The sequence below is a fragment of the Musa acuminata genome, chromosome BXJ3-7, assembly GCF_036884655.1.
Source record: "Musa acuminata AAA Group cultivar baxijiao chromosome BXJ3-7, Cavendish_Baxijiao_AAA, whole genome shotgun sequence".
NCBI lineage: Eukaryota > Viridiplantae > Streptophyta > Magnoliopsida > Zingiberales > Musaceae > Musa > Musa acuminata.
In genome coordinates, this window is record NC_088355.1 from 34,620,216 (window position 1) to 34,647,843 (window position 27,628).

General features: G+C 39.1%; 3 protein-coding genes across 3 annotated transcripts; all 3 read right to left on the bottom strand.

Moving 5' to 3' along the window:
* Positions 1 to 3,512: 3,512 nt before the first annotated feature.
* Positions 3,513 to 5,147, bottom strand: LOC135643397 (uncharacterized). The gene is made up of 3 exons (XM_065160279.1): positions 4,879 to 5,147; positions 4,718 to 4,784; positions 3,513 to 4,629 (listed from the first exon to the last, which is right to left on the bottom strand). The coding sequence occupies exons 1-3, from the start codon at positions 4,951 to 4,953 to the stop codon at positions 3,770 to 3,772; spliced, it is 1,002 nt and encodes a 333-aa protein (XP_065016351.1). The 5' UTR covers positions 4,954 to 5,147; the 3' UTR covers positions 3,513 to 3,769.
* Positions 5,148 to 6,435: 1,288 nt separating this feature from the next.
* Positions 6,436 to 7,881, bottom strand: LOC135643396 (probable galacturonosyltransferase-like 6). The gene has a single exon (XM_065160278.1). It carries the CDS (start codon positions 7,852 to 7,854, stop codon positions 6,742 to 6,744), a length of 1,113 nt encoding a protein of 370 aa, XP_065016350.1. The 5' UTR covers positions 7,855 to 7,881; the 3' UTR covers positions 6,436 to 6,741.
* A 1,277-nt stretch (positions 7,882 to 9,158) lies between these two features.
* On the bottom strand, positions 9,159 to 15,904 carry LOC103992172 (enhanced ethylene response protein 5). The gene is made up of 13 exons (XM_009411777.3): positions 15,617 to 15,904; positions 15,393 to 15,529; positions 15,211 to 15,304; positions 15,015 to 15,104; positions 13,135 to 13,200; positions 12,920 to 13,009; positions 12,757 to 12,813; positions 12,153 to 12,214; positions 11,802 to 11,889; positions 9,946 to 10,022; positions 9,796 to 9,870; positions 9,611 to 9,716; positions 9,159 to 9,521 (listed from the first exon to the last, which is right to left on the bottom strand). Exons 1-13 carry the CDS (start codon positions 15,782 to 15,784, stop codon positions 9,390 to 9,392), a joined length of 1,242 nt encoding a protein of 413 aa, XP_009410052.2. The 5' UTR covers positions 15,785 to 15,904; the 3' UTR covers positions 9,159 to 9,389.
* Between the last annotated feature and the right edge of the window lie 11,724 nt (positions 15,905 to 27,628).

The window sequence follows — 27,628 nt, forward strand, 5'->3', positions numbered from 1 at the left end:
AAGAGACTGACGAAAATATTGACTGATAAATCGAAGTAAAGTAAAGTCAAACTATAACTAATTATATGAGATAATATGTAATTAGTCCCCTATAATAATATTAATTTTTACTTAGATTTTGTAAGGTTTTGTAAACCATTGTGATCAATATGAGTTAATTATAAATATTTGAAGGAATATGCATTTAACATTAAAATTTGTTAGATGGGTATTACCAAAATAATTATAATACAATATCATCATCAAATTGATATTTTATACATTAAAATTTATTTAATGAAATTAACCTTAAATCACTTGTAAATAGGTATGCAAATTCTGGATGTCTAAAACCATCCTGTTTTGTTGTGGCCACAGAATCCCAGGAGACAAAAGTGAAGATCATTGGACATATCCACATTTTTCATGGAATATAAATAAACAGGTAAATCGTGTTCTTACATGAATCACAATCATCAACACCGTTTATCAGGCAACACTCCCTGATTGATATGGGCTTGTCCATTAAGCACAAATACAGGTTTAAGGGCTCAAGGGAAGGGTAAAGGGAGCAATAGAGTTTTGATGGCAGAACTAAAAGCTCAGAAGGCATTAAGGTAAGCAGATCTGACCCATTAATGCAAATTAAGTTGATGCATCCAGACAGCAATTTCCAAAACTCATAGAGAATTCAAATTGTGTAGAAGTTACTTTTATATGCTGCTAAACAATTTGCCATACAAGCATCATCTCAGCATCAGATTTGGTCACCTCTCTGACAACCAGCAGAATGCACACCCCAAGTGGGAGATTTTGCTAAAAGATTGAAGCCCAAGGGATTGATGACAAGAGACAAAGCGAAATCTATAAGAAAGAAAAGAAAACAAGATCAGATGCTATGTTCAGACAAGAAATTAATATATACTGAATAAAGATCAGCTGAAAAGTAACTTCATCATTAAGAATGCAACAGGAAGAGATAAATAGATCCTAAAGGCAATTTCACCAATTTAATTTATGAAGATATCAATCACCGTTACCAAGCACGTCAAAAGCTACCTACAGATGACAGACTATTTGTAAAGACCAGAAAAGAAAAAACAGTGAAGCCAACCAGGATTCTTGAGTCTTCATGCATGAGATCCAGAAAATCCAAGAATAGCAAAAGATAGAAAGCAAATGAGATTACCTTCGGGAAAGAATGGATCGCTTTAATTGTGAAATTATTGCCAAGTGGAATGAGATAACCTTATGAGGATTACTGATAAGCATATATCTTCCAAATGAGTACCATTAATCCAGATCTCTTTTCTGTTAAGAATGGAGAGCATAGATGGCAAGATAGAAGAGCACTACTGAAGATTGGTTATGTAACCTGATCATACATCAAAAGGCAGATCTAGGCCATCTGTGCCAGTTACTTTTAATTGATTGATCTTCGGTGTTAATTCTAGGATCACGTATTTAAAAATAATATTAATGAAATATGCAGGTTAAGAAATCTTTTAATATGAAATATCTCATTTTCACAAATTTTATATCATTTTTTGATATTTCATTAAATATTTTCTTGAAGTATCCCAATCCCATAGATCGAATTTTCTGAATCTGTCAATCTCAGTTATGCCCTAGTAAGCTGATCCAATCCCAATAATGATCTTGCTAATTATGATTTATCCATGTCGGTCATCCTTGAATTAGAGAATACCCTAATAGGAAGGTCTAGTCACTAAACAATCTATTGATTGTGAAATCCTAGAATAAACTAAAACCTTTTTCTAGGATAGGTATAAAATAGAGTAAACAAGATAGTACTTGAGATGAAAGAAAAATATAAGAACTACTATGCCCACTCTAGCTCTGGGAGTAACATCCAGAAATGAAAATCTCACACCTTCACATATTCCACACATGAATGATGAAATCAGACCATCAAGAAAAGAATATGTTCTCACACCACTCACTCATATTGTGATGTGAAGAAACTAGTATTCATCCATTCATTCATCATTTATTCATGTTCCAATTACAATCCATTTTCCTCTTTTTATAGCTCATTGAATATAAGAAAAAAGAACTAAAAAAATAAAGAAGAATACAATAAATAAAATAACATATCATAAATCAAAACATATCAATCATTTCATCTTTTCTTCTTTTGGTTTGTCATTCTTCAATTATTATAAAACTTCCTCATAGAAATGAAATAATTCAATGAACCCCTGAAATCTTCAATCAAGACCAAGATGTATTGCCTTCCTAAAACCTTAAATTCTCCAATGAAGCCTAATATTTGTCTCATTCCTTTTATTTGGCTTCTTTTCTTTTCTTTTCTTTTACTTGAGCAATTTTGATAACTGATGAAGAATTATAAAAGATAATGGCATTTGACAATTTATAAAAATTGAAAAAACAAACTAATAAAACATTATTCAATTAAGAAAAAAATTATAATGGTTCCACATCTTTTTACCACTCCCACCATGATCAACAACGTTTTCTGGCCTCATAATCACTCTTACACCCTAGCAACACCTTTATTTATTAAATAAATTAGCTTTCTTTCCTTTTTTTTCTTTATTTGCTTTGGTCATCCAATAATGAACAACCCTAGCGCTTAAGCCTTTTTGTCAAATAAAAAATATATATACACATTTTACTTGCTTTTCAGTATTAAAATTGCTAAGATAAATCCTCAGTATGAAACATACAGTTTAATCAAGGCCTTCAACACCTTGTGTGCCCCACGTATACATACATATCGTTATAATATCTTCATAATTTCTCAGTCAAACTTGTTTCGTTCTCTATTCTATATGGTTCACATTTAGCAACAACTAACTTTCAGATTTGTAAGCTGAATAAGTCTAAATCAAATATGCCATTCTTTTCAATAAAACAATACACTACAAGCAGACAGTTCCTGGATGATCAATATCTGGTTACAATAAACAGAAACAAGCAGTCAGATCAAGAACTAAAGTTAAAAACCAAATTACTAGGCCAGGAAACTCAAACAGCACAATATTCCTGCCAAAATGTCAACAACATTGCATGAATGGAAATCGCTACCATTACAAATACATGAAAGAAGAAATCTAAGTCAGTTCAATTCGATGACATGGTAAAGACAATATCAAAAGTGGTATACCTCAAGAAGCAACATGGAGCTTCATGACATCCTTCAAAATCCAGAAGATGAGATCGCTGACATGCAAAATTTTACCAGGTAAGCTTTCATGAATGACTCACTTGAGACAGATTATCCAAAATACGATAGTGTATGGCTACAGATATAAGTAAAAAAGACCAAACAAAGCAAAAGACACCTTTTTCTAACTAGGAAAATGAATCTCAGGAACCATTTTACCAAATAAAATTAATGCGAAAACTGAATCTGCTGCAAGGTAGCAAATTTCTACTATTAGAGGGGAAAATATAAAGATCAATTATGCATAAATGACATCATACACAGGACTGAACAGAGAACACAGGGTTTGATAACATTAACATTAATATTAACAGAGAACAAATGACTGAACGAGCTTAAACAATAACATTGGTTATCAAATTCTGGCAGTTTAATATAACTGTTATTCATGTCCTCCACAGTATCAACAGAGGTTCTTGACACTGACACATATGACTATGGATCTTTATAAATAGCAACTCAAAGACTCGAGTTCCTTTTTGATACCATTGTACAGATTCTGATTCATATTCACAAATCATTCTATTTGAAAGATCAAGATTTTCTCAAATAGTTAGACACTAGTAGCAACTTGCATATCTAATGTTCCCTGTTCCAAGATCTTGAACTCATGCTAAAAGAACGGGACAACCACGGTGGAATTGGCGGTGTGCCAACAGTATTCATGGCCAGCGCTCCACCTGACGTGTTGTCGTATTGTTTCCTGCAGCCAGGGCAACGCCCATCGGCCTCGAGGATCCTCTTGTGGCAGAAGAGGCAGAGACGGAAACCGCACGAACAGGGGAAGAAGCTCGAGTCCGTGGAATCCAAGTCCTCATAACAGATAGGGCACGGGCACGGGCACGGGCGCGGACACGGAAATGAAAGGATGCCCTTCTGTTGGGAAGCCCAGCCGTGCCGTTGTGTGTTAGATGGGAAGCTCCACTGCTTCGAGATACTAGGAAGGCTCCGGGGCCGAGACGCATCGTCCGGCCTCCAAGCTCTGGAGGTGCTCCGGATGGGCTCCGGCTTCGTGGTGCCCCCATCTCGAGGAGGCTCATTTGGCATGCCAGCAGAAGCAGCAGGCTGAACAGCCGCCGGCACTACAGGATCCGGGTCGTGGTTGTCGCAATCATTGGCTTCGGACAAGGCATCGGCAACCGCCTCCCAATCATCAAGGACCCCGCTTTCGCCCCTTGCCTGACCCGCTGCCTCCTCGTCGTCATCGCTGACACTTGGTGAGCTGGACTCCATGCTACTTCCGCTGCTTATACTCGTTCTGTTACCCCGGGAAACGTGGGGATTTGGGAAGTCCGAATCACCGCTCCCATGCGTGGTGGTCGCATCTTCTTCTCTGATCCTCGTCTTCGCGTCGTTCTCATCAGCCCGAGGCCGCGGCGAATGGTCGACAGGAGAAGAGGCGGCCGTGCTCAAAATCTTGCAATCATCCTTGCTCCTGACTGATCCCAACACCAGAAGAAGAAGAAGAAGAAGAAGAATCAAAGGAGTGATCTAAACAAAAGGGAAAAATGTATGCGGGAACCAAACCTTGAGAAAGCCACTGCTCGCGGCGCACATCAAGCTTGCACTGCTTCAACTTCGCCGAGCGATTCGTCTGAAACGCAAACCATTAAGCGGGCGATCAGAACAATTTCAACAAACTATTCCCTGTATTTTATTCGGAAGAAGTGATCTGAATCTATTCTCACCCTCTTTTTCTTGGCGGCGTCGCGCGAGATCAAGGCAGGAACGGAAGCACCGTTAGCCATCGCGCCGTAGCCCATGGTATTAGCCGCCCGTTTCCCTCTTCTTCCCTTTTATAAAGAAAACCCTAATATGGCGAAAAGGAAAGATTTTTGCCCCCACAGAGTTCTCCCCCTCCCCCGATTTCTGCGAGGGCCGAAGCACACATCCATAGCGTCAGATTACGAAAAAGACCCTCGCGATGTAATCTAATTACCCAATCAGACATCATAATGGGAAGGAAGTCCAACTTTAGTCACCTCGAAAGGTGCCTTGGCGAAAAGTCATATCATTTTCCAACTTAATTATGGAAAATTTCGACGCTTAAAGTGATGTGATGTGAGGATAACAAGAAAATAATAATATTAATATGATAAGAAAGACTCCCTCCATCAAATAATCTTTTGATTATTTATATAAGCAAAAATAAATATCTTACCTTATTTGAAGAATAAATGTTTCATATTCGTTTTACCAAATAATCTTTTTTTTTTTACTTAATAGTCGATTAAATTAGTTTCTGTAAAATATTTAAAATATTATAAAATTGGGAAAAATGCTTCCTGAATTAATAAATATTTTATTTAAACGATATCAAAGCTCTAATGAGGGATCCAAATGGGAGAAGATTATTGGTGAATTCATCTCTTAAAAATATGAGGGAATTCATTCGACTAATTCGTTCATTAGTGTCGCCGTCAAATATGATGCATAACTTGTCTTGTACGAGACTGTTTGCTGTCGGAGGCCATCACCGTAAATTCCAGAAGAATCTAGACTTGGGTGAAGGGAGACCACGTGGTACAAATTGACTGGATAAGGCTACATAAAGCGCACGATTGGACTGGATCCTACGGAATTGGCCAATGCAGATCTTAAAGCAGATCCAACGAAGCACACGTCGCATCTTTGTTTCGTTGACTTCGACGTGGTCAGCAACTGCTTGTTGCTGTCATCGCCACCACCATCCAATATTAATTCAATATAATTGTTTTAACAAATTACTTATAGATTTTATATAATATTTTAACTTATTTAATATTTATTAAAAACATGTTTATATTTGATTGACACAAACTTATTTTTTTTTGAATTAATAAATTTTAGTTTTACTATAGCATTCGGAAAGAAAACAACTAAGTTTTATTTAGTTGAGGTAATTAATCTATCTGGAAACAATTAAATTAGCATCTGTCTCTAGGCGATTTGAGGTTAATATTATTTATCCTATGCCTAATTTTGAGAATATATTGATGCAAGCTCATGTCCTATTTTTCTTTTATTTTCTTTTCTTAGAAAACAAACTTCTATTATTTGTTCTCTTCCAAGCTGGCTTGTCTCACCTTCAGATACTATGAGTTGAGTCCAGACATCTCCAGGCTGTCCCAACAGTATGTGCTGGAAAGGGAAAGCATCATCTATTGGATTATTCCCCTCACCAACCATGTAGTCATTCCTGCCTCATTTTCCATCATGCACAGAGAGAGAAAGGAGAAGAACGACAACACAGACATATACTAAGCTAGAACGAATGAATGGTGGATCGATATATCAATTGAATCTTCTTTTTTATACAGGAATTTAATGAGCAAATAACAAAAATTGAATCGAAGGAAGGAAGGAATGTGATGAGAGATTCAAATCAATCTTTGAACCCCGTGAACCGACCTAATGAGCCGATGCATCGTTTCTATGTGTCCGTTCTCATCTGTACATCGTCACCGCCGGCGGTGGCGAGCTGCATTCGCCGCCGCTCTTAATGGAATTTAAGGGAACAAAGAATCCGAATGTGATAAGACGCTACCAGACGAAGAAAGGTAGGAGGAGGTTCATGTGGTGGCGATGGAGGAGGTACCGGAGGATGGCCGGACGTAGAGGTCGTATGGCTTCCAGAGTTGGTCGACCGGGCAGGGGTTACCGGCGTCTAGGCGATCCCATGGCTTCCCCTTTCCGCTCCAGTGCATCAGGCTGACTGGGCCGGGGTGGAGCCTCCGGCACTCTCCGGTGAGGTTGTCGCCGCCGAGACCGTGCTGGTTCCACCGGTGCTCCAAACCCTCCACCTCCCCGGCGAAAACCAGCAGGAAGGGCGGCAGCGAGCCCAGCTCGTAGATCCGACGCTCCCGCTGCAACTCCATCCACCGCTCGATCCGGCGGCGGTACCCTCCGGCCCGCCACCGGCGGAGGTCCATCACCATCACCCCGGTGTTGAAGTAGCAGGGCCGGTGACGCCGCCCGGCGAAGGCCTGCGCTCCGCCTTCCGCCCAAAAGGTGGGCGCGAAGTAGCGGGTGAAGTTGGCGTGGCAGTACTCCGGAGCGGCGACGACGGCGGCGGCGGAGTCGAGGCGAGCGGCGGCGTCGTCCCAGAGACGGCGGACGTCATCGACGACGATGACGTCAGAGTCAAGGTAGACGACGCGCTGGACGCAGGAGTCGATCAGGTCCGCGAGGTAGGCGCGGACATAGTTGAGCGGGTTCTGGAGGGCCACGCGGACGGAGGAGGAGATGAGGCCACTGACCAGCTCCGCCCGGAAGGGGTACACCTCGAATCGGAGGGCCGGGAAGACGGAGCGAACGGTGGAGCCAAGAAGGCGGGAAAGGTCATCGCCGCCGACGCGGCCGCCGGCGGGAGCGAAGAAATGGAAAAAGAGGGTGTCGGGGCAGGAGCTGTGCTTGAGGATGGAGTGGACGGCGGCGACGGAGCCGCGAAGGTACTGGGCATCGAGGGTCATGGCGATGTGGACATGCGAGGGGTCGCAGGCGGCGGCGCGGCCGGCGCCAGCGGAAATCGACGGGCATCGGACGCCGTTGCGGAAGTGCGGGGCCTCAGCGAACCGAGGGGCATCGCCGGTGGCCGCGAGGAGGGAGGAAAAGAAGGCGTCGGTGGGGGATGCGAGAAAGAAGAAGAAGAGAAGGAAGGGCGAGAGGGGGAGAGAGGAGGGCATGGTTTCCTCGTTGGACTGGAGTCATCGTCGTCGTCATCGTTCTTTATAGGCCAAACTGGCTGTAAAACAAAAGAAGGACTAGAGAAAGAGGGGGGTGACGCGGTGTCATTTACGTTCCCCATCGTCGCGTTGCTTTTGTCCGGGTTTGACGACGCCAAAGCGTGTTCCGTTTCTACTACGACCTTTCGCTCGTGCAATAAAATTAACGTAGTCACGCGGTCGTTGTAGCTGTGGGGGGGAGCGGCTTCGAGGAAGGAAAGGTCGTGGGGTCCACGCGTGCAAGATGTAACAGCTCGGGTTCGAATCGTGAGGAAACTGCGGGGGCCAGCTGCTCCGCCACGTAGTCGTTACGATTCGGACCGCGAAAGATGGACGTCGATGATCGCAACCATGCACAGCGTATCAAAGCTTCGTGTGTAAATTTGTTACGCTATTTTGCGCGATGTAAAATTGAAATACCGATTCAAAATCCAAACGTAAAGTGGGCCCCCGTCAACAACACCGTGTCATAAGCCTTAGAAGAGTCCAATCATTACGTCTGAAAGCGAAAAGTAGTTCGACGTGTGCGCCAACTTTGGCGACGCCGAGTTCAGATCGTGGCCGGCTTACTTGTTGGGGGTGGGTGACGCACGTGGTGCGTCGATGTCGGATCTTATTGTATGTTTTGTATATTAAGGAATTTTATCATAATTATTATTTTTATTATCTGATAATTATATTTATAATATATTTTATCTAATTAAATAATAAAGAGCATCTCAAGAAGAACGTCGACTTGCAAACGGCAGCATCGCTACGTTCAACTTTCCAACATCTTCCATAAGCGTAAAGGAGAGAAGGCTTTTGTCTCAAGGAACCAATTTGGTCCCTGTCCTTACACTTGTCCAACAAATCAAAAAGATACTTTTCTTCGTCGACAATCTCGATGACTTTAATATGAGCTATGATGTCTCGTATGATCACTAAAATGGCTTATATTAATTACTGGAAAATAACCAACAAATACAGAATCACCTTAATGACAAAAGTGAACACCATGCAATTTTTATAGACCAAATTACATACGAATTTACCCCTAAAATTAATAATTCTCATATCGCTCCTCTATATTTTATTTTATCATATAAGCCTGTAAACTAAATACTTATGAAAAACAATTAAAAATATAAAATATCAAAAACCTTCCTAATATTTTTAGAATATAAGCAATCTTTTTAAAAATAATACATATTAGATTTTCAACTCTAACTTGTAATTTTACATCTACTGAAATAAGATTGGCATTAAAGACAACTAATCGGAGATATTGGAAATTAAATAGCGATATATCTTGTCAGTAATTCCTTCTTCTTGCTCAGTAGACTCGTCAATTTCATCCAACATATAAGGGGGTCAAGACGAATCCAATTCTGAAAATAAAATACATGTAAAAGCACCAGTAGAAGGGCTGACCTGATTATTAAATCTTCTATACTAAAATTGTAGGCACTGAATTACTATGTAAAAAATAAGTTAGTTCAGCAACTCATGATCGACTATGAACCGATAGGCTTGCCATTCAATTTGGGGAATGGATCTTGTTTGCTGAGGACAACAACTTTGCTTTTGTGGGCAATGTAACCCTTGATAAGATTCTTATAGATAAGAATGGCCACTATACACTCCACCTACAAATTACAAAGTAGGGCACTTGATCAGCTCGGAAAGGCGTTAGGATAAATATCAAATGGAACATGCAAAGGACGATTGAGAGTACCTCATCGATGTCCATGTCCAATTCAAGCCATTTCAAGGCTTTCACTATGATTTCCAACTTTACTTGATGTGCTTTACTAGGATCCTTCTGTTTTTGAAGTACATAACTGTGGAAGAGCAATTGCTATTGAGACTTGATACAGTCATGAAACCATAAGTTTATATGGAGTATCAGGGCGAACTTACATTTTCTTTATCAGTCTTTGATACACCAGGAGCTCCAGCTTCTCCAAAACAAGGTAAACACCTGATCTTAAGAATCTGATGGTCCAGAAAAATTAAAAGTGGGAATTCCATTACCAAGAGTTTTTCCGAAAGAATAAGTATGAAACACACCTGTCCTCGTGCTCCCGAAGAGCTTGCCTGAGTAGTCTTAGATCTCCCTTTTTAATTGCATTAACAACTTCACCATACTGCAAAAGTACAAAGATCAATCAAGGAAAGTGATACTTCTGAAATTCCAACACATACAAAACCATTGATTTATAAGGAACTAAAAGAGCATTTCAACACCAAAACCATTGTGTCATTCTAAGAATTCTCATGATCCCACAGCTGACTATGTGAGAAGATTTAGTCTCTGTAGAATCACAATTCCTGTTAATAATATAAATGAATTTTTCACCATATAGCCAGTTCGATCTGTACTCCTGTGAGTAACTGTGCGTGAACCATTCATACTAATAATATATCAAATAAATCAACTACAAGTGAATGCACTCTTCTAAATGCACTGCTTTCCAAAACAAACTATAACATGTAGAACAACCATAGCTCTCTATATGAGCAAATAGCATAATTACATGTAGTTCCTTTGTGATACCTGATCAGTTTGATTGAACTTAACTAGACCTAAATCTTAATTCGATTGATTGATAAGCAATCAAATCACAAACTAATCTCTCTCTCTCTCTCTAAGTATTTATTGGTCTGACAGGGACCAACACATGGCCTGAGCAATTTCACTTGGTTCAATACAAAACGGAGGAACATTTTAATTTTTATTTTTTTAAATATATGGGCATCTTTCAACAGCTGTTGACCTGCACATGGACCATGTGAATTAGCCTAACTCGAAGTAGAGAACTTTTAAATTTTAAAATATGGGTGCTGAAAACAGCAGCAGACACCTACACAACTGCCGATAGTAGTTTCCCTCTTCTCTTGCTTTTTTGTCACCTTGACCACAGCCTCTGCCTCCTCTGTCACTACCTTGGTATTCGTATCCTCCCCTCACCCTCCCTGCTATTGTCTCCTCGTGTCACCATCGCTGTCTCGTCCGATATGTGTCGTCATCTCCTCATCCTCATCACCGTCATCTTCCTCTTTCAGTTCTTCTTTCTATTTGGTCCGAGCAGCATCAACCCATACTTAGTATCAGTCCCATGTCGCTAATAGTACAGTACTGGTCTGACCACCGATAGAAATTGACATCGAACCAAGATCTTAAACCTTGATGATGTGTTTCAGTTATTACTTGGAACTTGGAATAAGTGATCTGTTGTCTTGAATAGGAAACTTTAAAAATATCTTTCTGTAATTTAACAAAAAAAATTTAGTGTTATGTCAATATCAAAATTTATGTATTTTATGAATTGCTTATATATTATTAAAATATGTGTCCTTAGCTTGTTATTATTGATTCTTTTGGAATAATAGAATGATGCACATTTTTATTTCTTGTGCTAGAAGTTACTTTGTAAGATTTATGTAGGTGTTTAATCTTATTTCTTGTATGTTTATATTGAAATGTGAGTTAGTGTTTTACTATGTAATGATTGATGTGTATATCTGACAAGTTAACTGCTTATGGTGCATGTTCAAGAAATAGTTTGATGTAGAATTTCAATTAAATTCTTGATAGTTTCTTTTACAATTGGTTCTTATTTCATTGAAGATTCAAAGGACAATAAATTTTCAGACAAATGAATGGTTTTTTTACCATAATGGCTGTTGGCAATTTTCACGATTATGAAGGTCATGTAGTATAATTGTAGTTCATGGGCATGAAAATGCTTTAGATTGCTAGAACCGTTGTGTCCTAATGCTCAGTTACCATGGTCATATCTAAAATAAAGAGTAGAGCCAACTAAGGGAGAAAGAACACATCAAACTTTCAAACTTTTAAAGTCTTCTTTAGGCATAAGCAATTTGACAATGAAGAAACAGTATGAGATGTTAAAGAATTGTACCTCAATCAGATTGTACTTCTCTATAAGCCACTGTTTAGGCAAGATACCAATTGAAAGCTTCACAGGAATGAGATATTTCAGAATCATCCTATTTAAGAGTAAATTCCACAAATTAGTATACAATGACATACAGTTTGGTTCCTCAAATATTTTGTGAAATACTCATGACTTAGCATCCTATTCATGACAGTGCCAGAAAGAATAAAATTTGTCAAAAAATCCTGTTATAAGAATATAGACCTGACCTTAGAAATTTATTTATGTATTATCGAAATTGCTCATGCGTTAACATTTTCATGCGGCAAGTAGAAGGTATGAGAGGAATATATAATATAATATGCTTAATCATACCTTTTGTTAGCCTCTTTCCTAGGACTGGAATGCATCAAGGCATATGTCAGTTTTTGATCAGCCTGCTCCATCACAAAAGTTAGAAAGAATTGTGTCAAGCGACATTCACGGAAAAGCATATGAACATATAGATTTGAAGAGATAGCATTTTCCTATAACATTCTCATTTGCATATAACAACTTGGCTGCATATGTAATACAATTAAATCACCAGGACCATGATGCATTCGCAAGCAAACCCTACCATGCCTCTGCACTTGCAAGTGATCAATTTGGCTATGCTAGAATGATCATGACAGACTGATAATATCAATCTTCCATTCTGGCATATGCTTTTGCATTTTCTTTCATGGCATGTAGTGACAGACACATTAGGAGTTAGGTTTCCATTGTCAGGACAAAAAAAATTAGGAAAATATTATTGCTGAATGATGTATTGTAGGTGAACAATGTTATTATAATCATGGCATATCAAGCAAGGGTTAAAACAAGTGACATCTCAATTTTAAATGTCTATTTTAAAGACACAACATAAAAAGCAATAAAGATATTAAAAACTCACATCGAAATGTATAAAAAAATTTAATTTCCAAGAAGTACTTACAACAAGAAAGTTTTCATTGTATACTTCCAAACGGCCTGTATAATACATGTAAGTGACCTGTGCAAGGTTGACATTACATGTGGACTGAGTTAGGAAGTGAACAATAAACTGAAGCAAATGCAAAAATAGAGAGAATTTCTCTACAGAAGTCAAGCATGTCAACCTTGTCTTTGACTGGAAATTCCTCAAAATCAAATATTCGAGCAGTTTCAATACTTCTAATGACACTACGGCAAAGATGCACTGTACCAAGCTGCAAAAAGTAACGCTCATTTAACAGGATCATAAAACATTATACTTGGGAAATGGCACTAATACCAGAAGAAAGAAAGGCTAGCATCTGGACTAGGGATCATCCAAATTCAGCAATGCAACAACCTTGAAATATACTTTGAACAGTTGGCAGGCCACGTACAAGGCTCCAGCACGTTTGGGACCTTTCCCCTACAAAATGTTATTCCCAGAACATTAAATTTTATGTTGAAACTTAAAAACAAAAATAGATAAATGACATGCAGCCCATTAGTACTAAAAGATAAACTTCTGCCATCTGTTCCATATATTTAAATCTGGCAAAAACAATCAGCCTCAACACTAGCAAAAACTTAAGCAAGCAAATCTTTTTTATTTTTAAGCAAGCAGATCTTGCAATGTACTAAATTCCAATTATTGTAGTGAAGATATGCAAATATTCATTTCCAATCAATTTTCAAATTATTTAAGCAATAATGAAATGAACTGTTGGCCAAGGTGTAGAACTTTTATTAAGTCTGACAAATGGACATCTTGTTTTTACAGGGTAATTCAATTAGACTCGATGGTAAGTGGTAGATGAGCCGGGTGCATACATCATAAGATAGTTCAATCCATATTTGGTGCAGGCTCTTTCCCTGGTACAAGAGGACAACTAAGGAAGCATCATCTGGTGTACCAGTATTGTGCCCACGGTAGCCTCCTACAAGCAATAACTGCTGAAAGCATCTAAGTAGCAAGCAATATATTAAGGTTGACACTCGCCCCATGCTGGAAGGTCAAGAAAGTTCACTTGATGAAAGGAGAACCAGCGATTAAAGCCGGTGAGTGGCAAACTGTAACTAATGGTCCTGAGTGGCAAATCTCCTTATAGCAAATTTCCTTATTGGGTAAGTTTTGAAAGGCATGAAACTTGGGCACTTTGAGAGGGATTAGATGAGCCTCAACAACCACAAACCAGAACATTATCATTAAAGCTGATTCTTCAAATTTAGTTCAGAATATCAGGAATAAAATGTTCCTTGAAAAGCTAGAGAACAATCTGAAGGACTTCCTCTTGTTTCCTTGATAAAATCCAGAAGGTGGCTGAAGAGTGCGCGGATTTGGTTAGCTAGTGTGGATTGAAATGAGGGTTATCCTACTACGCTTTCTACCCATCTACAGTTGGACATACCTGGACCTTATTGCAATCATGCTAGTTGATGAATAAATTCTGCTTTATATCCATTTGAAGAACATGAACCATCGGAAGAACCGATAGCTAACATTCACACAATATAATTTGTTAGATTTTTTAGCTTGGAGAAAATGTATTAAGGATCTCCAAGACCTTTTTCGGTTTTAAAAGCCTTTTTTCTGCACAGCCAAACGTCTTTGTTGATTCTCTACCACTACAATCAAAACATATGCATACACTAGGCTCCCTTGGCACTCTTTAACAAGGGTATGACATTTTAATGACAATGATATTCTAGCATTCAAGCATAAGGTATAGGCTATGGAGTTAATGAAAATTCTCTTCTAGATGCAATGGAGACTATGTCCATATGTACAACCTAAAGCATACATGTGGGCTAAGTTCATAAAACAATAAGCAAGAAATTAATTACTATGATATAATAGCCTTACAGATTAAAAAGGCAATCTGGTGAGTTAATGTAAAGAAAAAGCTATGAAGGTTCTCTTAGGTCTTATTTGATTTCAAGAGACTTCTGGTATTCTTGCAATCAAGTAATGTTTGATTTGCAAAAGTAGGGTTATAAGGCATAATAACCATACAAGAATGATATCAATATCTTACTGAAGGAAATTAAGCTAGTCATACATGCAAATCACACTCTTCTCTATAGACAAATAACCTACAAAGGTTAAGAAGTGGAAACTTGTCCCAGAATATCTTCAAGAGGATAGTTCAAGAAAAAAGAATGATGACTATCGTTGATAAGCAGACACCGTGTTGTGAAAATATAGTGCTACCAGATCTTAGAAGTAAAGAGGAAACGTACAGCCAGGGCGCCGAAGACTCTCATCAGGAACGAGCCAGCTCCCTGCAGCTTCTCAGGATTCTTCCCACTCGAAGCCAGCTCTCTATCAGCCTACAAGAATACAAGAATAAAAAGAAAAAGGTGAACAAGGTCCAAATTCCAGAAAATACCCAGTAAAGAAATCGTCAAGACCATGCCCTTCCATATCTGGACATACCTTCTCTGCAAGCAATCGAATCTCTAGCGCCAGAGTGTACAAGGCTTCCATTGCCCACGGAGTCTCCCAATTCCGAAACTCCTGCAAGAACGCACTGAAAAATCCCCAATGTCAAACAGTCATGAACTCTCAAAGTCGGGATCTTTGAGACGAAGAGACAGAAGAAAAAGACGAAGTAGTACTTTGCGGCCTTCTCAAGAACGACATAAGCATCCGCGAATCTGCCGAGTCGGTAGCTCTGGATGCATCGGAGAAGGGGGGAGAGGATTTCCGCGAGCTGGGAGGATCTCTCCAACTGGCCCACCAACCGATTGGAATCCTGCGCAAGAATCACAAATCGATGAACCGAGTGAGAGGAAGAGAGGAAGCGAGGAGGGCGACAACTGTGGAGGGTGTGGTGGAGGACCTGGAAGACGTTGAGGGCATCGGCGAGGGATTGGAGGGAAGCCGAGTTGGATGAGACGGCGAGAAGAGGGGAGAGGACGGCGGCGTCCTGGGAGGAGACGGCATCAGAGAAGCGGGAGAGGTAGTCGGTGATGCGTCGGTGGGCCTCACCCATGCTCAGGTACGCCATGACCTCAATTACTTGTGCTTGCGCCCCTTATTATCACCGAGAGAGCGGTGGCGACTGCGGTGGTGCCGGTGAGACTGTTGTTTTGATTGGGGGTGCAGCCGTAGAGAGAGAGAGAGAGAGAGAGGCTTAATACAGCTGTGACAACTGTTATAATGGAAACAGGAAATCGGAAACCGATATGGAATATATATCGGTCGCTTATTTGAATTCCGACTTACACTAAATAATTGTTTGATGTAAAAAGTATATAAAATAAAAGAACGATTTCCTAGAAAATATTCATATTTTAAATTATTTTATGTATATATATATATATCCAAAGATATTTATGTTTTTTTAAAATTAGAGTTTTTATCTACGATGTTAATGAATTCATTGAAAATAATTTCAAATTTTGAGTTATTTTTCCCAACTTTGAAAATTGCCCAAATAATCCCTTGTGATTTTGATCTTCATTTGGGCCTTCGTCGTAAAGAAGAGAAATCAAGTTTTTTATATAATTTTTTATATAATGCCCCTTGTGAGTTTAAAAATTATCCATCTCCTTATCCTTTTTTTTCTGATTTTATATATATATAATTTTAAATTCTTATTTTTCAAAGGTTTAGAATTGCTATCCTTAGTTGTATTCTTGGTTGTCTCATTTTTCATAGTAGTTCCTTTGTTTTTTCTTCTTTTAATGAGTTTTGAAATCGTAGGGTTCAATGGGAAAGATTTATAGATCATATATTTACATCGTCGATTAACATATTTTTTAAGTTTTTTGGATACTAGTTTAATAATTATATTATCCAAATGATGCTCCAAGACAAATTTCATGAACTTTTTAAGTATGTCAATATATATATCATAGTTTTTGCATTGAGACTATTGAGATTCATATAGCTTGATTGCTCTTATGGAACATCATCCATATATCAAATATTTCATAAGTTTCTTATTGCAGAATGAGAAACAAACTTAATATTTAATTATCTAAAAAATATATAATTAGAGTGGCTCAATAAAAAAATAAACCTAAGTGAGTGATCCCTCAGGTCATATATTAGCAATTGATACCTCAACAATTGGTACATCTAATACCTTAATATCTGATACCTCATCAAGTGGTGAATTATATAAATTTAATTATACTTCGATAAATAATTTAACTCTTTAATAATCTACAAATAATAAAAAATGATCGTTAAGATAATTTTACTTTATCATGTGATATTATTGACATAATTTTATTAAATTTTTTTTGATGTAATGTAGGAATAGAGCATCTCTATAATCATGAGACGTGCTCATAAAATCAACCCTATCAAAGATCAAATACATAATCAAATCATATTATACCAAAAATAGGATACAGTAATTGCAAACTAGATACCTCTAAGTAACTTAGCTGTAATATGGGTAGGTAGCCTTTTAAATAGTAGATATTTGGATACTTCTTTTGCTTGAATCTATGTATTCTCTCTCCCACTATTATAACTCTCTCATATATAAATAAATGAATGCTACTGCCCAATTATACTTATCCAAAAAATTTATATTGTCAATGATTGATACTAATGACCATTACCGGTTGCTTTGACAAAATAAAATATACATACAAATATATATAGCATATACATCCAACAAAATTTGATCACCGATTCCACGTGATTAGTCCTTTAAAAAAAAAAAAAAAATATATATATATATATATATATATATATATATATATATATATATATATATATATACATACAATGTTATTATAAACCTTTTTAAATCCTTATTGATTAGTGTTTTTAAAAAATACTTTCATATAAGATACTCATTTATTTCACATCAACTAAGATATTTTTATTGAATCTTATATTTTGATAATGAAATCAATTAATGAGTTTATGGTCTAATTTACGTTTTGAGTGACGTAAGACTAACTTCAATCACAAAAGGTAAATCGATTAAAGTAGAAGGAATCAGACATTGGGATGTTGGGTCGGAGTGGCAGCCAAATTTACAATGACTATTGAGTATCAATAGAGAATCATCTACTCTCGGTGTCATAAAAGGAATATCTCATGTGTTCTTACTCAGATAAATTTTTGGCCAAGGTCATTCGGATTGAGAGAGAAAGAGTTCTACGGGAGAATCCGATTATAGCAAGACTCGAGTAGAAACCATATGGGTCTGACAGCACTACGCCCGGTATACGGTCTCTAGGATATTAGATAGATGAGAGACTATAGGTACACGATAACTTAGGACATACGGGTCCAACGGATTGAATTCTCCTGTATCGTCTAGGGACTATGGTATAGTGGCCTAGTACATTCGCAATCGATAAGTAGAGTGAATTATTATAGAGATAATAATTCACTAAGCTAGAAGGAGTTCTAATAAGTATGATTCACGACCAGCTCAATATTAGGCCTAGAGGGTTACACACATATGATAGATATTACGATGAGTAGAGGTTCGGATATGAGATATCCACCGAAGCCTCTATCTTATTAGATATCTAACAAGCCCCTAAATTATTAGATCCTATGGATGAGATCCAATAAGAGTCAATGATAGATTATTAGATGGAGATCCATTAATCTAAGAGGCTTGGGTAATTGGATGGAGATCTAATACCCAATAGGGCAGGATCCATTAGGGTGAAGTTGATAAGGGACCTCTATAAGAAGGGAACTAATAGTTTATAGGCTAGAGTCTTTTTGGGTTATCTCTCATATTCTCCTCCCCTTCTCCTCCTCAAATAGCAGGCTTTGAGTTTTGAGAAGTATCGTCGTAGCTATGCTGTGTGGATCATCGCTAGAGAGGAGGACGCTTGACCTCCTTCACCCTCTCCTAGAGATTTACAGGGATTCAGGGATATACGATCTCCCTAGGTAATACAATCTTTAATATATGTAGTTTTTTATTTTATGAATTTTACACACCAATCTTTACACGACGAGGAATGCATCTTTAGAAAATTGAGGATTTTATTTTTATGTTCTTCCACTACACATATGATGTCGCCCCTAAGATTTTTCAACAACTACAAGCAATGGTATCGTCGAGACTTGAGAAACCTAGGATAGATCTTTTTTTACCCTATTTTTGAAATCATTTGAGGTCTATAAGTACCCCAACTATTCTTGCATGTAAGGGCATGGATTTGAGCAAAAAACGGGGAAAGAATACTTGAGAAAAAATTATAATTTCTCTAGATTAGTGAGTCTCTTCCTCCTAAAGTTAAAAGGTTTCTAAGAGAGAAATGAGATCTCAAAGAGAGGTGTAAAGGTTCTCTCTTAAGCCTATAAAAAGGAAAAAAAAATTGTAAAGGTAGTTGATCTTCATCCGTTGAAAGAAAATCAATGGTAGAAACCGATGGCCACGAGTGAAGAGGAATTGGGAGTGAATGTAGGTCACGACGATCGAACCACTATAAACTCGGTGTGTAATTTTCTTTTTGCTTTTCATTAATTCACCTCCCTTGTTGATTTCGATCCTAACAATTTCAACTCCATTTACTAGAAATTTATTATTATCAAACAATATCTAGATATCTAGGAAATAATCAAATAAAATATTTCTTATAATATCTAAATAACATTGCCTCGGTGATAATTGTTGAATCTCGGATTTTGATGATGAAACCAATTGATAAGTGTTTATGATTTAATCTATGTTTTGAGTGACGTAGGATACTTCGATCAGGATGAGACAATTAAAGCAGGAAGAATCATGTTGGGCCGGGGGAAAACATGTCAGAAGATTGAAAGTTAAGCTAGTGGATCGGTCGACGTATCGACAGAAGGCTTTGGGCCATGGATTTGGGTATCGGGCTAAGAAGAGTGGATATTGTGCCATGGATATTGGAGTTGCGGAGTCAACTGGCCGATTGGGCAATAGGCCGCAAGAGAGGACAATGCGCCGAAGAATTGGATGAAGCGTCGAGGGACCAATGACATGCCGGATAACATGATTAATTGTTATTATTAATTGTCTAGATCGAAGTATATTTTTACATGTGTAGGATTAACTACGATAGCAAGGCATAAAGCAAAATGAAGTCCTGGAGTCAAGGACGCGATTTCGTTGAGAGTTCGAGAGTTCGTCGGAAGTTATGCAGGAACCAGCCGAGAAGTCTAGGAGCTTGCCAAAGAAGCACATCGGAACTCATCAAGAAGATCATCATGAAGTTTAGGAGCTTGTCGGGAGTCCACTGGAACATTATCGAGAGATCGTCGAAAGTTCGTTGGAAGCTCGCTGGAAGAAACTAGACTTATGAACTTGTTTAACTTAGAATATGTCTTAGGAATCATAGTTAGCATATAATTAGGATTGGAATTTAGCCAACTCAATTATGGGCCAGTTGGGCCCATGTAAGGACCGTATTGGGCCTAATGAAAGGCCCAAATAGTGACCCAAGAGATGACACCATCGTGACATAATCTTTGAGACTATGTCAGGCAGCGGTATCGCTAGTCTGGGCGGTGATACTGCCCCTGGCAGGGTGTCAAGCGATGGTACCACCAATATGGGTGGTGGTACCGCCCAACGTAGTGTCAGTGTCAGACCGACACAGGCGGTGATACCGCCCGTACAGAGGAAACCTTGTTGAATCTCGGATTTTGATGATGAAGTCAATTGTCATTTGTTATCTAATCTATGTGTTGAGATAAGTGTGCAGGATTAACTACGATGAGAGTAAGACAAGCAGCAGGTGTTGCGCCGGAGTCAAGATCATGATCACGTTGGGAGTTCGAGAGTTCGACGGAAGTTCGGACGGTCGTCGGAGGTTCAGCGAGAACAGATCCGAGAAGTCCAGAAGCTTGCCAAGCGAAGCTCGTCGGAACTCGCCAAGTGGATCGTCGCAAAGTCCAGGAGTATGCCGGATGTCCGCAGAAGGATCACCGAGGGTTTATCGGATGATCGACGGAAGTTGGCCGGAAACTCGCCGGAAGAAGCGATTGACGCATCGGAGCAAAGCTGCAGAAGTTGTCTTAGAGTTAATCGTAGTTAGCATGATGATTAAGCTTGAAAATGGGAGGTGATCCCATTAGCTTAATCTTGGGGCAATTGGGCCCCTGAAAAGATTCAAATTGGGCCGAATGGAGCGAACCATTCGGACCCTGATTGCACCAGGAGGTGCAACCGCCAGGGCTGTGAGGTTGGGAGGTGCAACCGCCAGGGCTGCGAGGCTGGGAGGTGCAACCGCCCCAGCCAAGAGGTGCAACCGCCCAGAGCTCAGTCTTCGAGCTAGACTGGGCGGTGCAACCTCCTCTGTCAAGAGGTAGCACCGCCAGAGCTCAAGTTTCGAGCTCTGCCAGGCGATGCAACCACCGAGCTCAGTCTTCGAGCTCTGGCAGAGAGGTGCATCAGCCTGAGCTCAGTCTCGAGCTCTGCCAAGTGATGCAACCACCGAGCTCAGTCTTCGAGCTCTGGCGGAGAGGTGCATCAGCCTGAGCTCAGTTTCGAGCTCTGGCAGGTGATGCAACCACCGAGCTCAGACTTCGAGCTCTGCCAGGCGGTGCAACCACCGAGCTCAGTCTTCGAGCTCTGCCAGGTGATGCAACCATCGAGCTCAGTCTTCGAGCTCTGGCAGAGAGGAGCAATCGCCTGAGCTCAGTCTTCGAGCTCTGCCAGGCGGTGCCACCTCTCCAGTCAAGAGGTGCAACCGCCTGATCCCAGAATTCTGGGATTTGATCGATTTGATCGTTTTGAGCTCCAAATTTGAACTGGGTTGGGGCCTATAAGTACCCCACCCATTCAGCAATGAAAAGATACAGACCTACACCGAAATCTTGATCTTTTCTGTGATTCTAAGAGCTCAAAAGTGTTGTAAAGCCTTTAAGTCTCCTCCTTCTGTTCTTCAAGTTTTCAGTTGTAAAGTGAGGAGAGAAAGGTCTGTAAAGGTTGTCTCCTGAGCCTGTCAAAAGGAGAGAAATTGTAAAAGGGCAGTTTGGCCTTCGCCTATTGAAGGAAGGCCCCTAGTTGACGTCGGCAACCTCGTCGGTGGAGGAAGCCAAAAGTGGAGTAGGTCAAGGCTGACCGAACCACTCTAAATCTCTGGTTTGCGTTTCTTTTCGAGCACTTTATCGTTACTGCAAACCTCCTTCATTACTATTGCTCTCTACGCTTTCACGAACAAGTTCTAAGTGCTGTTCTTCCGAATCTGCATTCAGACGTAAATTCGTATTTTCATACATTACAGTTTACGTTTACGTTTGATTCTGCAGAACTGTCTTCCGTGCTTTTACGAACGAGCTTCTTTGCAGTTTACACTTACATTTTGATCCTATTGATAACTGCAAACTGTCCTCTACAATTTTACGAACGAGTTTCAACATTTAGACGTAAAACTGCATTCAGACGTAAATCGGCTTTCCTCGCTCAATCATCAGATCTCAGTTCACGTTTACGTCTTGATTTCAACTGCATACTGCCTTCTGCGAGTATACAAACGAGTTTCAAAGTTTAGACGTAAATCTGCGTCTAGACGTAAAACTGCGTTTAGACGTAAATCTGCGTTTAGACGTAAATCTGAGTTTAAGACGTAAATCTGAGTTTAGACGTAAATCTGCGTTTAGACGTAAAACTGCGTTTAGACGTAAATCTGCGTTTAGACGTAAATCTGCGTTTAGACGTAAAACTGCGTTTAGACGTAAATCTGAGTTTAGACGTAAACTGCGCTTAGACGCAAAACTGCGCTTAGACGCAATCTGCGCTTAGACGCAAACTGCACTTAGATACAAACTGAGAATTTGCTTTTGCATCATAATAGTTTTTGAACGAACGCAGCTTTTGGTTTTTAATCGCTGTAAGATTTCCGCTGCACTAATTCACCCCCCCCCCCCCCCCCCCCCCCCCCCCTCTTAGTGCTCTCGATCCTAACAATTGGTATCAGAGCAAGGTTAACTCTCTAAAGGATTAAAACCCAAGAGAGATGGCATACGCCGGAAACCAAGAGGGGCATTCGATTACACGTCCACCCATGTTCAGTGGAACGGACTACACTTACTGGAAGACCCGAATGAGGATCTTTCTTATTTCTATGGATTTTGAACTGTGGAACCTTGTTGAAAACGGATTTTCAAAGTCTTCTCTTCCAATGATCGATTGGAATGAGTTGGAAAAGAAGGCTTTCGCTCTTAATGCAAAGGCTATGAATGCCTTATTTTGCGCACTTGATAAAAACGAGTTTAATCGTGTTTCAACTTGCGAAACTGCTTTTGATATTTGGCACACACTTGAAGTGACCCACGAGGGCACAAGTAGAGTGAAAGAGTCAAAAATCAATCTGTTGCTGCATTCTTTTGAACTTTTCCGAATGAAACCGAGTGAAACCATTTGCGACATGTTTACCCGTTTCACGGATGTCGTCAACAGTCTAAAAGGACTCGGAAAAAGTTTTTCGGATTTTGAACTCGTAAATAAAATACTAAGATCCCTTCCTAAAAGTTGGGATCCTAAAGTCACTGTCATTCAAGAGGCAAAGGATTTGCGAAATTTCCCTCTTGAAGAACTAATCGGGTCATTAATGACCTACGAAATGACTTGCAAAGCTCATGAAGAGCAAGAAGACATCCTTCCAAAAAACAGGAAGGATATGGCACTTAAAACTTCTGAATGCCACTTGAGAGAAAACTCAAGTGATGAGGACTGTGATGATGACTTGGCACTTTTGACAAGAAAGTTTAAGAAATTCTTCAAAAGAAACAAGTTTAAAAACGATGTGAAAAATAAACTTGAACCCAAGAAGGACCAAGTGATCTGCTACGAATGTAAAAAGCCGGGACACTACAAGAATGATTGTCCCCAAGTCAAAAGAAGAACATCAAAGAAGAAGGCTCTTCAAGCAACATGGGATGACGCAAGCGCATCTGAAGAAGAAGAGTCCAACACCGAGCAAGTTGCTCATTACGCCTTTATGGCCATCGAAGAGGAGGTAACGGATTTATTAGATGCTGATTTATCTTTCGATGAATTATTAAATGCCTTCCATGATTTATTTGATGAATGCAAAGTTATAAATAGAAAATACAAGTTGCTAAAAAAGGTACATGATAATCTTACTTGTGAGTTTGATAAGTTAAAAGTCGAACATCATGATAGTTTAAATTCATGTATCAAATGTCATGATTTAGAAACTATACAAAAAGAAAACTTGCTACTTAAGGACACCTTGAAGAAATTCGAGGTTGGTAGCAAGTCATTAAACATGATCCTTACAAACAAGGGTCATGCTCCCAAAAGAAGTGAGATTGGATTTGTGAGGAGTCCTCACCAAAATCCAACTACCTTCATAAAAGGCTCCATCTTACATGTTCAACACCAAACCAAGTGCAACTTTTGTTGCAAGTTTGGACACAAGACACATTGTTGTCCCTTCAAGAAAATAAGTCCAAACAAATTAAGTTGGGTTCCTAAAGGAACCATGATAAACTCTATGCAACATGATAGAAAATGTAGATCTATTTATGAGGCACCCAAAAGCAAATGGGTTCCTAAAGATCATCCCTTCCTATAAAAACATTAAAAGTCTAGGCCGGAGCAAGAAATAATATTCTGCTCCTTGACTCTCAATGGTCATAAACCAAGAATCAAAAAGGAACTCGCAACGCTTAAGTAACAAGTGGAAGTTGTGAAATCACAAATACGATACAACCTTATTAGAAACATATGATATCCAAATTCACATACCCCCCTGATCTTCAAAACCCGTTCATCTACGAATTAATTCTTGTAGAAACTAAATATGTCATGATCTTAAAAGGGATACCAAACAAACATACGTATGCACGTTAAAAGATCTATCTTGATCGTACAAAGAGCTTCTTCCTTAAATAAAAACTCATACGAAATCATGTAACAAACATTAATTGCTCTGAAACTCTCCTCAAGGCAAAGGCTCCCTAATCAAATCATCTTAGGTGCTCACTGGCTGCAGGCGGTGGCACCTCTCCAGCTGGCGGTGGCACCTCCAGCTATCACGGGTTGCCAGAGGTTGCACCGCTCAAGCCAGAGGTGCAACCGCCAGCAGCTCTGCCCTTTAAACCCACACTAGGGCCGGCTATGGAACCGACCCCAACTCACCCCCATTTCCTCCTCTACTCTTCCAAGTCTCCTCAATTCCCATTTCACTCCTCTAAGCCTTCCAAATACCTCCCATTTCGGAGCAAAACATCAAGAATCCTTCCTTCTCTTGAAGATTTCACAAAGGTACTCTCTAAGAAGCTCTTAAATTCTGTTTTGTTCTTCATTTACTTTAGCTCATCATCATCCCTCTAAACAACAGTAGTTATGGGATCTAGAAGATCCTCAAGGGACAAGGGAAAGAGGAGAGTAGTAGAAGAGTTTGATCTCACTCTTTTTGATTCCAAAAACCATGCTGAAAAATTTCTCTCCTTCGAACTAAGAAGCATCAATAAGGGAAAATACGTAGATCTGAATGAACTAAGAGATGTAGAGACTATCCAATGGTTTGCAAACCTAAATCTACTTCCAATTTTGCAGATCAACGAACCCATTAGATTGTTTTACAACAACATGCAAATAGATGATGAAGAAAGGATGTCAACCTATCTCTTAGGACAACACATCTCAATCACTGATAGATTCATTTGTGATATGATAGGTATTCCCATGAAAAGCATAGGACTTTACTTTAAAGGATCATGGGATGAAAAAACCATTGAAACATCCTACGTTGAAGCCTTAGGAACAATCCTTGCCAATCCTAACATAGAATCTGTTCCTAAAAGTTGTGAACATCTATTGCCCTTTAACACTAAGATACTTCATCATATCATGACTAGTATAATTCTTCCTAAACAATACCATCATGATGAAGTGAGTCAATTGGAATTAGGAATTATGTACCTAATCATGAAAGGACGTGACATTTGTCTTGGCTATCTGATCCAACAAAACATGTTAGAATTATCTATGAAAGATATGATGCTCCCATATGGTGGAATAATTACTAGAATAATGAAAGCTTACGACATTCAAATACCACTAGAAGAAGAAGTAATGAAAGCAGATAAATTCAGCATAATAAACAAAAATCTACTTCACCGACTAAGATGTCACTATAGAAACGGTAACTGGGTTAGAATGCCTAGAAGAACTGATCCCCCTCAGCCTGAACCTGAACCTGAACCAGAGCCGGAAACCCTAGTCTTTAGGAGTACCCAATCTCCTCCGATCTGTCCCTTTGAGGAAACACATCCGGTTGAGCAAACTCACACATCATCCATCGAAGATATCGGGATTCGGATAGACCGATTTGAACAAAGACAAGAACGGCTTGAACTTCGACAAGATCAAATCCTAACCGAGCTGCAGCAAATCCATCGACAATTTGACTCTTTACTTAGGCACTTTAATCTTCCACCTCATGAATAAGCTTGTATGAACATCTCCTGTTTTTGATATGACATGTTGTAAACTCCTTATGTTATTCATGAAGGACTTTGTCTTTATGGTTACCTGATATGCTGTACATATGTTACCCTGATATGGTTATCTTTGTTTGTGTAAGCATATTTGCAAACATCTCTTGTTGTTTATCTCGGTTTTTGCACTGAAACTAAAAAGGTTTAAAAGCCTATGCCTTGAAAAATATGAAGCAACATACCAATGTAGTTGATAAGTCAGCAGTATGACATTGATATGGTTGCTATTACTAATATGATTGCTATCATGCCATGTATCAAGATATCAAACAAAAATTTGCATCGTACGAACTGATATCTTCACAAAACCCCTATGTGAAGAACAATTTGATTACATAAGAAAAGAATTAGGAATGTTGATTTGTCCAAATACTTAAACTAGTTAAAATTATTTTTCGAATGTTATTACTATTACATGCCTTGACAACGCTTGATCAAATAACATGTTGCAAATTATGTGACAAATATTTTTAACCAAATGCATGTAAGAAGTTCATTTTTCGGTTTGTATGCTAAAAATGGGATGTTCCTGTACACTCTTATGAAAACTCTTTGAAAAATGACTTTCCTCCGTCAAGCAAAAACAATAAAGAGATATATATGTCATGACTTCCTTTATGTGCTTGATAATGCTATCATGCTTTTTGTTGATGACAAAGGGGGAGAAACATATGAATTGATAAACACTATGTCATAGCTGAACTGCCATAATCATGTCTATGTCATAGTTGCAAATACTTGGGTGATGCTATAAACAATGTTATAGTTATGCCATCCTTGCATCACCAAGAGATATGTGAACATGCGCTATAGTTTGCATCATGTCTTGATTTGATATTCTATATTGTGAAGAAAATGCAAACTTGCTAGAAAATCTCAAATGTGTGCATCATGTAAAAAGTCCTACGTAGCTTTATATGATTACATGATGAATAGTTACAAACACTATCATACAAACTTGATGATGTATGTCATGCCTTGACATCATTCTTGAAGAGATACATCATGATGGGCATCATGATGGGAGCATTGATAAGTTTAACTAATCTAACTTATCAATACGTCACTTGAATTCTTAGGTCTTGAATTCAAGGTTGACTTATCTCAACTATGGCATATAGATATGGGGAGTTAAGGACAACTCCTTTATCAATTGATTGTCATCATCAAAAAGGGGGAGATTGTTGAATCTCGGATTTTGATGATGAAGTCAATTGTCATTTGTTATCTAATCTATGTGTTGAGATAAGTGTGCAGGATTAACTACGATGAGAGTAAGACAAGCAGCAGGTGTTGCGCCGGAGTCAAGATCATGATCACGTTGGGAGTTCGAGAGTTCGACGGAAGTTCGGACGGTCGTCGGAGGTTCAGCGAGAACAGATCCGAGAAGTCCAGAAGCTTGCCAAGCGAA